Consider the following 13,779-nt stretch of genomic DNA (forward strand, 5'->3'; position numbering starts at 1 on the left):
TTTATCCTTGTGGTGGTCTAATGGTTCAGGAAGAGGCCTTGGGGAACTCTGCTGCATAGACTTGAAAGCATTGTAGAAAATGTTTATGAAAGCAGAATCTCAATACCAGTTAACTAGGAGAAGCAATCGCCAGGCCTAAGGGGAACGACTGACAATCACAGTTCTAAAGACTATGGAGGTGGGCTGGAGAGCGCTTCCCAACAGTGGCCCACTGCTTCAGGTTTCTCAACGCTACCCTCCTCTCTTGCTCATGACTCACTCATTTCCTTTTCCTGGATGACAGGTCTTTTTCTCTCCCTTTATAATTTCCAAAGTTGGCTACCTTCAAAAACTTCTTTTGACTAAGTATTTACCATGCTTACCGAAACTAGTTTTACTGTGCATAGCTTTCCCAAAGGAAGTTTTCATCTAAGACGGCGGTTCTCAACCTTCCTAATACTGCGACCCTTTAATACAGCTCTTTGTGCTGTGGTGAGCCCAACCATCAAATTATTTTGTTGCTACCTCACCTCATTATTGTAATTTTGCTACTGTTATAAATCATAATGTAAATGTCTGATATACAGGATATCCGATATGTGACACCTCCCCAGGGGTCACGACCCACAGGCTGAGAACTGCTGGTGTAAGACAGCAATGCTTCTCTAAGGGTAGCCTTCACACCATGGCAGGACCACGCCTAGCTTTGTAGTATACTATAGCTATGTCCGTAGTCTTATTTGTTTCTACATTTGTTCAATTTTTACTAAGTAGACATCAACACGGACACACAAAATAACCCAGCCACATCACAAAGCTAGGAAAGCCAGCATGAACTGTGCAAAGAAAAAAAAATGGAAGCAATTTTTCACTTGAGGGTGTCCTTGACTGAGGCTTCTAGATAGCTCACTAGTTATGAACACCTGTTGCTCTTGTAGAGGACCTGGGTTCAGTTTCTAGGTCTCATATGGCTGTTCACCAGCATCTCTAACTCCATTTCAAGGGGATCTTGTGACCTAGAGGGTGCCAGGCATGCACGTGGTACACACATATACATGCAGGGGAAACCCCGTGCATGCAAAATAAAATAAATCTAAAAACAGAAGAATGGCTTCAATAGGCCAGTATAAATTGCTGTTGTTATAGCTTAATACTTGGGTACTGGAGTTTTAAAAACTGTATCCTGTGGGCAGAATGGGAAGAACGCATTCAAGCCTTTCCACTGCAGAGTGAGGTGGCTGTCCTGAAGACATGCTGATGCCTGGGTTTCAAGATGACCATAAGACAGGTGGGTGGGTACACCTGGCTAGTCTGGAAAGTGACAAGATACGCATGTTCATTTAAGGAGAGCAACTGGTGACATTTGTTGCTAATGATACAACTCAAGCTCTTGAGAGAGAGAAAAATAGAGCTTTAAGAAACTTCTGCTACAATGGTCTATTCTCCCAAACACTAAAGATTAAGTAAAAAGTGACATAAACGTTTAGACTTTTGCTACCGTGCCATGCAATGTGTCACCGCTGGATGCTCCCAGAGAATCAATACTTTCCAAATGCCTGATGCCTTGTATTCAAAACTGTCCCTGGGTAAGAGATTCCTTGAAATAATAAAAGGAGCAATGGCGTTATTGTGACAGAGTAGGATAAGATCACTAACTCAGAGACAGGTCACCAGCAAAATGCACAAGAAAAGTGCTACTTAGAAAGGTCAGCACCTCACTTTTGAACATGTATCATATACTTTGAACACATATCGGAAATTTTAAGACAGCTAATATTTCTCCCCCAAGGGGCATAATAAGGAATCAAGATATTTTAAAAACTTTTAAAAAGTTTTAAAACACATTTATTCTAGTTGTCCTGTGCATACCTTTAATCCCAGCACCAAGGAGATAGTGGCCCTGGTAGTGGCAGAGGAGGCAGAGGCAGAGGCAGAAGCAGAGGCAGAGGCAGAGGCAGAGGCAGAGGCAGAGGCAGAGGCAGAGGCAGAGGCAGAGGCAGAGGCAGAGGCAAGTGGATCCATATGAGTTTGAGGTCAGTCTGGACCATATAGCAAGCTCCAGGCCAGCCAAGTTTACAAAGAAATAACTTGTCTCAAGCAAATAAACAAAAACAAAATCCAAAACAACAACAACAAAAAATATTTGTGTGTTTCTCTCTCTGTGTGTCTCTGTTTTTGTGTTTCCGCGTCTCTCTCTGTCTCTGTCTCTGTGTCTCTTTCTAGGTCAGAGGACATCGTTCAGAAGTAGGTTCTCCCCTTCCACAGTGAGGATTCTATGGGTCAAATTCAGTTCATCAAGATTTGCTGCAAGCGCCTTCACCGAGCTGTTTCATTGGTCCTCAACATACAGATTTCTTAAGCAGTGAAGCTTAACTCTGCCCTTAGCGCTGTTAACAGTTCTTTCCTGACTGTTGGGCCAACTCGGCCTGGGAAGGCTGCTTGCAACTTTGCAGTGCTTGACCCTTCCCTTTTGGCCTATTTTTTCCCTGCTCCCCTCTCCATGATTTCCCTCCCTTTCCTCTAAGAGTCTGTAGGCTCATTGCAGCATCATTCAAAATCTGCCTCGTTAGTTAAAAGTCTCTTTTAAGATGAAGAGGAAGGACTTGAGGGGAGTTCTAGAATTTCCCAGACCTTTCCAACACCCAGAGAGTCTATATTTGGAGGCATAACCGAGGCCAAACCTCAGGATCCTTAAAGATGGTCTCATCTACAACTTTGAGGGTGGTGTACAGGAAGGGGCACAGGAGTTCACTGAAGCTAGCCTTTTAAACCTTACAGAAGAACCTGAGGCCCAGAGATGCAAACTGAGGATGGACAAGCTGAGGGAGCCAGGAACCACTGAACCTACTCACAGCTTCCATCTCAGAGGGCCCTGATGGGGAGGGAGGAGGCCAGTTGGTGAGAAAAATAAGGAGGAGGGGTAGGGCGAAGGAAAGGAAGGAGGGTTGAAATGGGAGTGGAAGAGGCAGCCTACCCGGGGCTGATTGGCTCCCGAGGCCAGCCCTCTCCACGAGGTTTATAAGCGTTAGGGCTGCCCGGGGTACCCTGCCCTCTCGCGCGCGCCCCGGGGAGCTACTGCCAGGATCTCAGGGAATCGGTTGGGGGCACGCCTGGCCTGGAGCCTGCTTGGTGGCGGGAGGCTGAGGACGGGAGAGAGCGATCGCGGAGCTGGGCGCCCGAAGTTCGGGCGCCGCGCCATGCGCCGGGCCAGCAGAGACTACGGCAAGTACCTGCGCGGCTCGGAGGAGATGGGCAGTGGCCCCGGAGCCCCGCACGAGGGCCCGCTGCACCCCATGCCTTCTACACCGGCCCCTCCGCCGCCCCCGGCTGCCTCCCGCACCATGTTCCTGGCCCTCCTGGGGCTGGGGTTGGGCCAGGTGGTCTGCAGCATCGCTCTGTTCCTGTACTTTCGAGCGCAGGTGAGTGGCTGCTTTTCTCTCCCGGTCCTTTGCTGGGGAAACTGAGTCTGGCCCTCAGGCTGGGCCTCCCGGATCTTGCCTATTATGGAAAGGAAAGCGACCCTTCAAGGAAAGGAACTTGGGGGCCTCAAGCCACACTCACCCTCACCTTCTCCCCGCAGCACGCAGAAGCTGAGCGCCACACCACTGGTTCTAGCAGAGAAGGAGTTTGAATTTCCCCCCAGAAGTAGCATTGGCGGATCCCCCCTCATGTGCCAATGATCGCACGCTTTCTCCCCACCTTGCATTTCTCACTGAAGTTAAGAACCAGCTTTAACCCCTTTAGGGAAACTGAACGCTTTTACTTGGGTATCTACACTTTCCAACGCCGCTAACTAATGCTAACTAACCCGTGGCTGCATGGCTTTTCTGGCAGGCTGGGACCACAGTGAGAGGGTGCCAGTCGTTGTTACAACACTGCTGCTTGTCTGGAGTTCAGGTTCTGAGGGGTGAAGGGACAGCCCCACTGTGCCTGCCTTTGAAGTGGGCGGAGGAAGGAAGGTGTCTCTGTGTGTGTGTGTGTCTGTCTGTGTGTGTGTGTGTGTGTGTGTGTGTGTGTGTGTGTGTGTGTGTGTGTGTTAGTACAGCCTGACTACATTCTAGCCAGTAACCAACTTTTGAAAAGAGAAGGAAGCTCCACAAAAGGATTCAGAACCGCGGCGGCGTGGAGACTGTAGAGAGAAGGAAGGGGTAAATTTGTAATATTATGCTTTCTGGTGGTTTGCGCTCTTGTGTTTTCTTGGAAATTGCAGTGCAGTTGGGTGGATTCATTCAAATACTCTTGTCTGGTGCTATGAACTCTTTCTCAGAGGAAGTGGGGGGCTGACTGTGCATATTTTTATGGGAAAAGAAAGTTGGGTTTGGCCCTCGTTTGTTTCCAGAATCAAAGGTGATTACCAAACCAAACTGGATGCATTCAAATGTGTCATTGCTTGGACTGCAAGGGTTTTTGACATATGCCAAAGTTTTGAACTGTACTTTGGATTACAGGCTTTGTTAAGGATTCAGATCTACTAGTTTGTACTTTATACCACTACTGTGGTTACCCACTAATGCAAAAATAGAAAGACCATAAACCAGCATTTCTGAAAACCCGTCTCAGGGTTAATAATCACACTTTCACACTTGTTACCTGTCGAGATTTTCTTCCTCAGGCAAGGTTTGGGTGGTTTGCTTTTGATATTAATCACAAACTCGTATGAAAATGAGAACCAAACCAAACCAAACATTTTCCCCTTCATTGGGGTACATCGATCGGGGTACATCGGGGTGCAGAGGAATCAATGAATGACTTCTCGGTTGGTTTTTGCCATCGTTTTTTTTTTTTAAATGCATGTGTATGGAGAGCCTGCAGAGTGTGCACCAATGTTAAACGCTATGGGATTGACTTTTAAAAAAATCACTGTATTTGTCAGTCCCCATATCTTTCTGTGTGTGGTGCCAAGGGGTAGAGTACACTTCCTATAAAAGGCTCTTATAATCTTTGCAAAGAGATTTTAGGCCTGAAGATACAGTAGTTTCTGGCATCTTTTTTTTTTTTTTTAACTTGTTAGGGCCCTAACATCTTCTCCGAGCAATAATTGTGATGTGCACATTGAGCTTGGAAGGAAGTGTGAAGAATATGTTCTAGGGACTCTTAGCTTGCTAGGAACCTTGGCATGGCTGTGGAGGAAGGCGTCATCAGCTGGGCTCTTGTTCAGCTTTCCTGAAGGAACTCTATGGTGGTGAGGTGGCCTGAGATGTCTGTCACCCTAATGGCATGGTCACCTTCCATCACACAATAGCACAAGACTTATAATGAAACAACTTGTTCCACAGGAGATAGCAAGCTAAGCCAGATAATTTTCCTATGGGGAATTTAATGCCATCAGATTTCGTACTCCTTTTTTTTTCCCTCCTTTTGTCCCCTCCTTCCCCCCTTCCTCTGTCCCCCCTTCTTCCCCCCTTCCTCTGTCTTACCGTCCCTCCCTCTCTTCCTCCCTCTCCCCCCTCCTTCCCAGCTAGGGTCTCACTGTAGTCTAGGCTGACCTCAAACTTGTCATGTAGCCAAGGCTATTACACCTCCAGGAGCTAGGGTTGCAGACATGCACCACTGTGCATGGTCTGTGTGGTGTGGCTGGAGGGATTGAAGCCACAGGGCTTTGTGTGTGTTGGGCAAACACTCTACCAAGTGCACCATACCTTTAGTCCCTAGTCGCTAGGGACTTCCCAAGACTTACTTAAAATAATTTCAGCCATTGTTCTGAACCGGGATCTGTAACTACATTTTTGAACGGTTGTGTGCAGGTCCAGGGAGGTCATAGCTTATAGATGCGGCACAGTTTCTAGGTACTAGTGAGTAATGGTTGAAGGTGGGTTTTGGGGTCACAAAGGCTCAAATAAATACATTTTTCCTAACACTACAATTCTTTTCACTTTTAAAAAAATTTCAAAAACCTTCTTTTTTGTACTTTTAGATATTGGTGTCAAATAATGAATAGGGTTTTTAAAGTTGCATTAATTTTAAAAGTCCTGGATGAACTACTTGGGATTTCTGAATGCATTTGAATGAGAATGAAACTGCCTACTATCAGCGAACAAGTTTTTTAAGACAAAACAAGCCAGGCTGATTATAGTTTAAAGAGAGTGAACAGAGATAATATGAATTCTCTGAAGTGGGAGGATTGAGAGTTCAAGGCCAGCCTAGATCAAAACAAACAAAATCAAATTTAAAAGCAAAACCAAATCATCCTCGTGTTTGCATAATGAGCAATGACAGGCATCCTGGGTGTCTGAGATGATGCCTGTGCTCACACTTTAAGAAGAACTGCATTCAGTGTGGATTGCCTTCCTCCTACCAGGCCTGCCAAGGGCTTGGCATGTGGCTTGTGCTATGTATTTACTACACTGTATTCATGCTTTGGTTTGCAAAGGAAAAAAAAAAGCTTTTCTACAATGTTACTTGTAAAGTTTGTGGTGGTGGTGGTGGTGTGTGTGTGTGTGTGTGTGCCTATGCGGTGTGTAGTGTGTGTGTGGTGTATGTGTGTGTGCGGTGTATGTGTGTATATGTGGTATGTGTGTTTGGTGTGTGTGTATTGGGCTGTGTATGGTATATGTATAGTGTGTGTGAGAGAGAGAGGGGGAAGGAGGAAGAGAGAGAGGAAGGAAAAGGGGAAGAGAGGGAGAGACACATACCGAGAGACAGAGAGACAGAAAGATAAAGAGACAGAGACACAGAGACACAGAGAGAAAGATAGACAGAAAGAGAGAGAGAGAGAGAGAGAGAGAGAGAGAGAGAGAGAGAGACAGAGAGAGACAGAGAGAGACAGAGACAGAGATAGAGAGACAGAGAGAGACAGAGAGACAGAGACAGAGACAGACAGAGACAGAGACAGAGATAGAGAGACAGAGAGAGACAGAGAGAGACAGAGAGACAGAGACAGAGACAGACAGAGACAGAGACAGAGAGAGACAGAGAGACAGAGACAGACAGAGACAGAGACAGAGACAGAGAGAGACAGAGAGACAGAGACAGAGAGAGACAGAGACAGAGACAGAGACAGAGACAGAGACAGAGACAGAGAGAATGCCATCAAATTTAAACTTCCTTCTCACTCTCCCTGTGTGCACAGGGCAGCCTCTCTGGCTGTTTTTATCCAGGACAAGTAGCTACTGCAGATCTGAGGTTGAGGTAGGCAGGCAGCTTATTTGAAAAACCGATAAGGAAGCAGCCCAAATGTCAAGCATCCTGCCTCATTTAACCCTATGAATGATGGGTTTCAAGGAAGTTCACACACACACACACACACACACACACACACACACACACACACGACTTTGAAAATGCCCCTATCAGATGATCAGATGATGCTCTAGTTATGAAATGAACGTGCGCGCACGTGTTATTGGGGATGGAACTCAGGGCCTCCAGTATGTCAGACAAATACTTTCCTGGCTCTAACCATCAATTTAAAACTAGGTAACTCAAGATTTCACGTGTGCAGGTACACATGTACATGTGACTCACTGTAACTCAGTTTGCTGTGCTCTTTTGTGGAGGAATGTCAGTTGATATGCCTTCTGTGAAGACATGAAGTCAGGGACAGCTTGTCTGTTCAGTGTCAGCCCGTGTGTGTCACCCCTGGGGCCCCACCTCCCCCCTGCAATCTACCACCTGACATACTTAATAGACTGAAAGGGACTTTCAAATGATTTGCCTCCCTACACATCTTTCCTTTTCTAATTTACTGTTATGCAAAATAATTATCTACAGCTAAAATGGCACAGATTTTCAACCATGAAAATCCTCTCTCAGGACTGCTGTGTACCACAAAATATGCTGTTGAGTGGGAGCTACACACACTAGGTCTCTCTGAGCACTCCAAAAGCTTCACTCCCCCGCCCCCACCCCATGCCCCCTTCCTTCCTGACCTTCTTTCCTTCCACAGACTGCCCTCACCTGCCTCTCACGCCTCTTCTCTTCCTTTTACATGGGCACCAAAAGGAGAAGCCACATCTGGCTGGAGATACAAAGTGGATTCTAATAGGTCTTAAGTAAGGAAACAAATAGGTGGGCAATTCAAAGTTAATTTTGCTGTGTGATCGTGGTTTCTTTTGCCACAGGAAATGATGAGGTTTAAACGTGAAGTATTCGAAGAAAGAGTCAACAACTGAATCTAACTTAGGCGTGTCATAAAAGTGCCTGAGGGATCCAAGTGAGATCTGGTCACTGGCATTTGTTTTGTTTTGTTTTGTTTTGTTTTGTTTTAAGAGAAAAAGGACAAGGTTTTTGCATTGGACTTTTTTTATTTGTACCAAGCCATTAATTGTTATTAAGTGATGCGATATTGTGATAATTAGTGACTCTTGGGGGAGGGGTAGATTCATTTTAGTAACAGAATAGCTATATGTATTTGTATATTTGCGACTTTAGAGCATTGCTTCTCAGGGTTTAATACAGACAAGGCGACCGTGGATCTAGTTAGATGCAGCTCCCCATGATGAGTCCATGCTGGTGACTGCTGTGCTGGGACCCGCTGTTTCTGGTAGATGGCCTTAGTTTGTCTGTAGGATCCAAGTTTAATGAACTTTGTTTAGGGTCTTCAGGCATTTCCTAAGGCCCCATGGTCTCTCCAGCTCAGCTCTTGCCCGAAGCCATTGCAGAATTCTGCTTTCCTGAGGTCTAAACCCCGTGGTCCTTTGCATCAAGCGCCTAGTCATGACATGTCTAGTTTTGTAGGATGCTTTTGACTTAAAAGAGCCTTTTTAAAAAAAGGTCTGATTGAGCTAAGTACAGTGGTATATGCCCTCAATCTCAAGACAAGGGAGGCAGAGGCAGGGGGGTCTCTATGAGTTCCAGGCCAGTCTGGTTGGCATTGGGAGTTCTAGGCCTGTTAGGGCTGGTTACAGTGAGGCTTGTCTTAACAAAACAAAACAAACAACAAAGGAAGACTGACAACTTCCCTTCGGTGAAAACTCACACTCTGATTTGTACTAAGTATTCCAAAGAAAATACATGAAATAAATACGCACTGCAAGTAATTTTGTAAACATGGTAGGACATCACCCATATTTACAGATTACTCTTATATATTTTAATGCTTTAATATTTAATATATGTGCCATGTGCATGTATGTGTGTGTGTGTGTGTGTGTGCGTGTGAACATGCTGCGTGTGTGCAGGCACATTTGGAGACCAAACTAGTGGGTTGGATCACTTGGAGCTGGAGGTATAGACAGCGCTAAGTTGCCTGATTTTGGTGCTAGGAACCAAACTCTGGCCCTCTGGAAGAGCAACAAGTACGTGTGTGTGTGTGTGTGTGTGTGTGTGTGTGTGTGTGTGTGTGTGTGTAAATATAAAAAAATAAAATAAATAAATTTATTTATTTTTATTTTATTGCACTTGGTGTTTTGCCTGCATGTATGTCTATATGAGAGTGTCAGATTCCCTGGAACTGGGCTTATGGACTGCTATGTGGGTGCTGGGAATTGAACCCCGGTTCTCTAGGAAAGCAGCCAGGACTCTTAACTGCTGAGCCATCTCTCCAGCCCCAGATCATCCTTATATTTGCATGACAAGAATACTAAAGCAAGTATCTGTGTGTGCATGTTTGGTAAAAGGCTGTTTTTAAGAGTTTCCAGCCAGGAGACGGTACTTTTTTGTTTGTTCCCAAGGACTGGTGAGGAGAGAGAGAGAGAGAAAGAGAGAGAGAGAGAGAGAGAGAGAGAGAGAGAGAGAGAGAGAGAGAGAGAGAGAGTTCTAACTGAGCTTTTGCTATTTTAAAGTTTGCATTTGGTCTAGTTTTCATCTATAGATAAATAGATGCTCACAAAGTACTTTGACTTTTGGAAGAAGGAGGAAAAGTTAAGCTGTTAAAAAAAATCAGCAAGGTGTGGTAGCGCACACTTTTAGTCCCAGCACTCAGGAGGCAGAGGCAGGCAGATCGCTGTGAGTCTGAAGCCAATCTAATCTATAAAAGTGAGTCCAGGACAACCAGGACTACACAGACAAACCCTGCCTCAAAAAAACTTTTAAAAAAAGGTCAAACTCAGCTAGGTGGTAGTGCTTGGTGGCGGTGCATACCTTTAATCCCAGCACTTGGGAGGCAGAAGCAGGTGGATATTTGAGTCCAAGGCCAGCCTGGTCTACAGAGCCAGTTACAGGACAGCCAGGGCTATGCAGAGAAACCATGTCTTGAAAAATCAAACAAAAAGACAATCAAACTCCCTTTTTTATGGTGGTTGAAGTCACTGCAAAGCCTCGCGGGAACTTGGGAAGTAGACGGTAGAGAGAAAGGCTTGGCTGGTCACCCTTCTTAAACCTGGTGTTCAGCTAGCACCTCCATGGGGATGTTTTGGGTGAGACAATGCTTGTATTTTAGCATTTTCTAGCCCTCGCTCATATGGCCTGCACAAGTACCCTCTCCACAGTAGTGTGGCCACAGTCGCCACGCCGACGTATTTGTAGGATCCAGGTGAGGCGTATTGGCTAAATAAATATTCCTCTGAAAGAGGAGTTGCATGCCTGGCTTCTGGTTTTGTCTGGGCTGCAGGTAGGTTTCTCACTCCCATGTTTCTCTCATCAAAATACTCATCTAGTCAATGAAGTGAAAGGCCAGGTGGAAACAGTAGCTCAAGATTATGATAATTTTTCTGACTTACTCAGGCCTCACGGTTTGCATCTTCAAGGGGGCTTCATCTCTTCAGTTTCATCTAGCATGTGTCTTATTCATCTTGTTTAAGAGACAGGGCCTCACGCTGTAGCCCAAGCTGGCCTGGAAATTACACTCCAGTCCAGGCTGTCCTCAGATGTACTCTATTTTTAAAAATATATATTTTATTAATTTATTCATATTACATCTCAATTGTTATCCCATCCCTTGTATCCTTCCATTCCTCCCTCCCTACAGTTTTCCCCTTACCCCCCCCCCCCCCCGCCCTATGACTGTGACTGAGGGGGACCTCTTCGCCCTGTATATGCTCATAGGGTATCAAGTCTCTTCTTGGTAACCTGCTATCCTTCCTTTGAGTGCCACCAGGTCTCCCCAGAGGACATGGTCAAATATGGGGCACCAGAGTTTGTGTGAAAGCCTCAGACGTACTCTTACCCTTTGTTTTAGCTTCTCGAGGGCTTATATTATAACCATGAACCGCCAGCCTAGCTTGACGAGCCTTTCTTTACCTGCTTGAATCACATGCCATATCCTTGCTATCTCTTCTGTCCATGAAGAAGTTCACTCCCCATGAATTGCACACATGCATTCCTCTTAAGAACCTATGACATCGTGTGTTGTGGACGATTGTCAGCAACCCATCAAAATGAGTTTAGAATGAGTTGTGTTGGGGCAAAGGGAGATGGATCAGTTGACAAAGTATTTGCTACTCACATCCTGGCCCTACAAATTCCAGCGATGAATGGGGAAACAGAGACGGGAAGGTCTCTGAGGTCATGCTGGCCAGCCAGTTTAGCCAATGGCTGAGCTCCAGGTTCAGTGAAAGACTCCATCTCAAAAATTAAAGTGCAGGGTGGTAGAGGAAGACATCCGACATCAACCCCCACTTCCGGCCTCCACATGCGCATGTACAGGTGCTCATACACACACACACATACACACACACACACACACACACACGTTTTCACTGACTAGATGGGTAATTTTTATTAATTACATAATTATCCACCCCTGGGGTGTATAGAACTCCAAGCATGACCCTTTTATTACCAGTCACATTTCATTAACTATGACCACTTTAATATCCCTTTCCTCTCTTAGATGGATCCTAACAGGATATCAGAAGACAGCACTCACTGCATTTATAGAATTCTGAGACTCCGTGAAAACACAGGTTTACAGGACACGGCGACGGAGAGTGAAGACACGGAGGCCCTCCCGGACTCCTGCAGGAGGATGAAACAGGCCTTTCAAGGGGCCGTGCAAAAGGTAAGTCTGCACAGACGTTGCTAAGTCAAGGGTTCTTCCTGACTCTACAGTAACTGAATAGTACTAAGACTTGCAAAGTGCTGGTGGCTCTGCTCTTCTGTTTTTACCAAATTGCAAAAGAGCCGATGAGGCTGTTTTCAGAATTCTCTTGGAGTTGGTGGTGGGTTTCTTTCCCTTCTTTTTAAGAGGAGGGATTTGAAAGGCTAGCTGGCAAGAGGGCCAGAGACTACAGTTAGGGTGTGATCACTTTGTCAGTGTGAATCCTTGCTCTGAAAACAGGACTTTCTGGTGGCCCTTTCCCCATTTGCTTCTGTTGGAGTCCCAGTTGCACCCCTGTGGCCTGGCCTCCCCGCAGGCAGCATTGTAATTGGCCCTGTGCTGTCAGGTGTGGTGACAGCGAGGCATCCAGAGCAGGAGACTCCGTGCTGGGTGAGATGGAAGTCGTGTGTCTCTTTCTCATTTTCTGGGAGAGCTGGTCAATAAAGAGAGCTGAGAATGGAAAGACTGGTGACTCCTGTGTCAACAGCTGGAGCTGAGGAACATGTCTGTCTGTCAGGTTTTCCTGAGCCACCTGGGAGTTCTACTGCCTCAGAACTAATGCCCTTACTGACTTCACCAAAAAACTGAGCAGGAGTCTAGCGCTACGTGCTGCCTGTGTGCTCATGGCCGCCATCCATTGGCCTCCCAGCTTCCGGATGCTACTTCTTGGGTTACCTTAACAGCTCAGAGTAAACCCTGGCATTCTCAAAGCTGTTGGGCCTTGGATTTGTTAAGATTTCCTAATGAACTAGAGCAATCCATCCCGCCCTACCTTAGTTCTCCAGAGGGATAGCATAGCTTTAAAAGTGTGTCAGCTAAAAGTACAGGTAGAAAGACTAAGCTGTAACACCTTTAAAGTAAATGTAACATTTTAAAGGTGAGGCTTGGGGTGTTTTATTAAATTTAAAATACCATGGTTTTTTTTTAAAAGCTTACTTCATTGTTTCACATTACCAAGCCAATATATGGACTGAAAAAATTAAACATGACCATCACAGATTCTGCAGAGTATCACAGAATTGGTAAAATAGATGCTACTGAAGCAAGTATGAGAAGGCATGTTGCTTACAGCAGCTATTATCTGTCTGCGGGAATATATGGATATATATAGTTTAATATAGTAACAAATTACTTTAAAGAAGTGAACACAGTTTGGACTAGGGAAAAGAAAAATTTGAACAGTTTTCAAAGCTAAGACGTTTCTTGGTTTGGGGAAGGGCCATAGTAGTGGAGTTCGTGCTCAGTGTGGGTGAGGCTCTGGTTTCACTCAGAACCTGGCGAACTAGTGCCAAGAGCAGACGAGAAGAACCAGCTGTTTGTATCACAGGCACATGGTTACCAGGTGTTGCTCATGTCTGCGACCCGACGGTTATGAGTCTGAAGTTAACACAGGCTACGTAGTGAGCCGCTGTCTCCGAGAGGAAGAGAGGAAGGGATGGAGGGAGCACACAGTATTTTATATCAGCAGATAATTATGGGTTTCCAGAGGAATGGGACTTTATTTCTTTAATTTTGTACTTGTTTTTGCTATGCTGTAGGAATTTACATTAAAAAACATGGGCAATGTATAAAATCCTTTTAAAAGCTCAATGAACTATTACAATAAGCCAGTGTGCAGTGGTATAGTACACACACTGTTACACAGCCAGTGTGTAGTGGGATAATATACACACTATTATAACACGCCAGTGCGTGCTAGAGGTGGAAGGTCCCAGCTTTTCCTAGGCCTGAGCTTTAGGAAGGAGACAAATGTTACCCAAGGCTTTATTATTACAGTCAACCAACATCCATATGGTACAACTGTGGACCTAGGCACTTTGCCATACCTTTTTCTGATACCCAAGAATTTACTCTTTTATCCTAGTCAAAGAAATGGCTTACCA

At 45.4% G+C, this 13,779-nt stretch overlaps 1 protein-coding gene across 1 annotated transcript in view; it reads left to right on the top strand.

The window, feature by feature from the left end:
* The first annotated feature begins 3,050 nt into the window (after nt 1–3,050).
* The window catches only part of TNFSF11 (TNF superfamily member 11), a 31,102-nt gene continuing 20,373 nt past the window's right edge, over nt 3,051–13,779 (top strand). The window contains exons 1-2 of the mRNA XM_084767426.1: nt 3,051–3,398; nt 11,690–11,857. Of these exons, the coding sequence (XP_084623552.1) occupies nt 3,177–3,398; nt 11,690–11,857 (390 nt within the window). The 5' untranslated portion in view covers nt 3,051–3,176. The remainder of the gene's footprint in view (nt 3,399–11,689; nt 11,858–13,779) is intronic.

This window comes from Acomys minous (assembly GCF_964271855.1).
Source record: "Acomys minous genome assembly, chromosome: 18".
In the NCBI taxonomy this organism is placed as follows: Eukaryota; Metazoa; Chordata; class Mammalia; order Rodentia; family Muridae; genus Acomys; species Acomys minous.